Below are 714 nucleotides of genomic sequence, written 5' to 3'. Positions count from 1 at the left end.
ATATATATATATATATATATATATATATATATACATACATATATATATATGTCGATAGTCAGCTGGAGGCGATGTTCTCCTGGGGATAAAAGCAACAGTAACATCCACCCTTAGGGGTCAGCCACATTTAAGTGGCAAATATACTTCACATTGTCGTGCAGTTACTGTTAATACCTCGCTCAGAGATTTAACATATATAAATATATAATACATTTAGTTGCAAATATGCATCTTAATAACAAAGATAATATTGATGTTGTTGTTGCTGCTGTTGTAGATTATGAAGATGATGATTAAGGACTGTGTCAACGAGGACGACGACACAGTGTCGATATACTATAATGACGACGGTCATCGATGAATCTTGTACGAATTTCAAAACAATAACAACAACAGCGTTAGCATTAACAACGACAACAAAAGCAATCAATGCATAGTATACAGACAAGCAATGCTCTCAGAAAAATGGAAAAAAAATAAAAGAAATACTGACTCACCTTGCGACATAAGCATGTAGAATGCAAACAGGCTGATCACCTTCATTCTGGCAGAATTACACATATATATATATATATATTTATAAATAATATACTGACGATGTATATATATTTGTATATATAGTTGACTATAATATTACATAGGAAGTGGAGCAAACACAATTTTCTCTCCCTTTCTCACTTTTTGACTCTCTCGCTCTATATATCTGCTAATATA

At 32.1% G+C, this 714-nt stretch overlaps 1 protein-coding gene across 1 annotated transcript in view; it reads right to left on the bottom strand.

Moving 5' to 3' along the window:
* Window positions 1–708, bottom strand: part of LOC106875618 (uncharacterized) — a 24,673-nt gene extending 23,965 nt beyond the window's left edge. Inside the window, exon 1 of the mRNA XM_014923836.1 lies at window positions 498–708. Within this exon, the coding sequence (XP_014779322.1) occupies window positions 498–561 (64 nt within the window). The 5' untranslated portion in view covers window positions 562–708. The remainder of the gene's footprint in view (window positions 1–497) is intronic.
* Between the last annotated feature and the right edge of the window lie 6 nt (window positions 709–714).

This window comes from Octopus bimaculoides, chromosome 11, assembly GCF_001194135.2.
Source record: "Octopus bimaculoides isolate UCB-OBI-ISO-001 chromosome 11, ASM119413v2, whole genome shotgun sequence".
Taxonomy (NCBI): Eukaryota; Metazoa; Mollusca; class Cephalopoda; order Octopoda; family Octopodidae; genus Octopus; species Octopus bimaculoides.
Note: the sequence above shows the minus strand (reverse complement) of the source record. Positions and strands in the feature narration are given on the sequence as shown.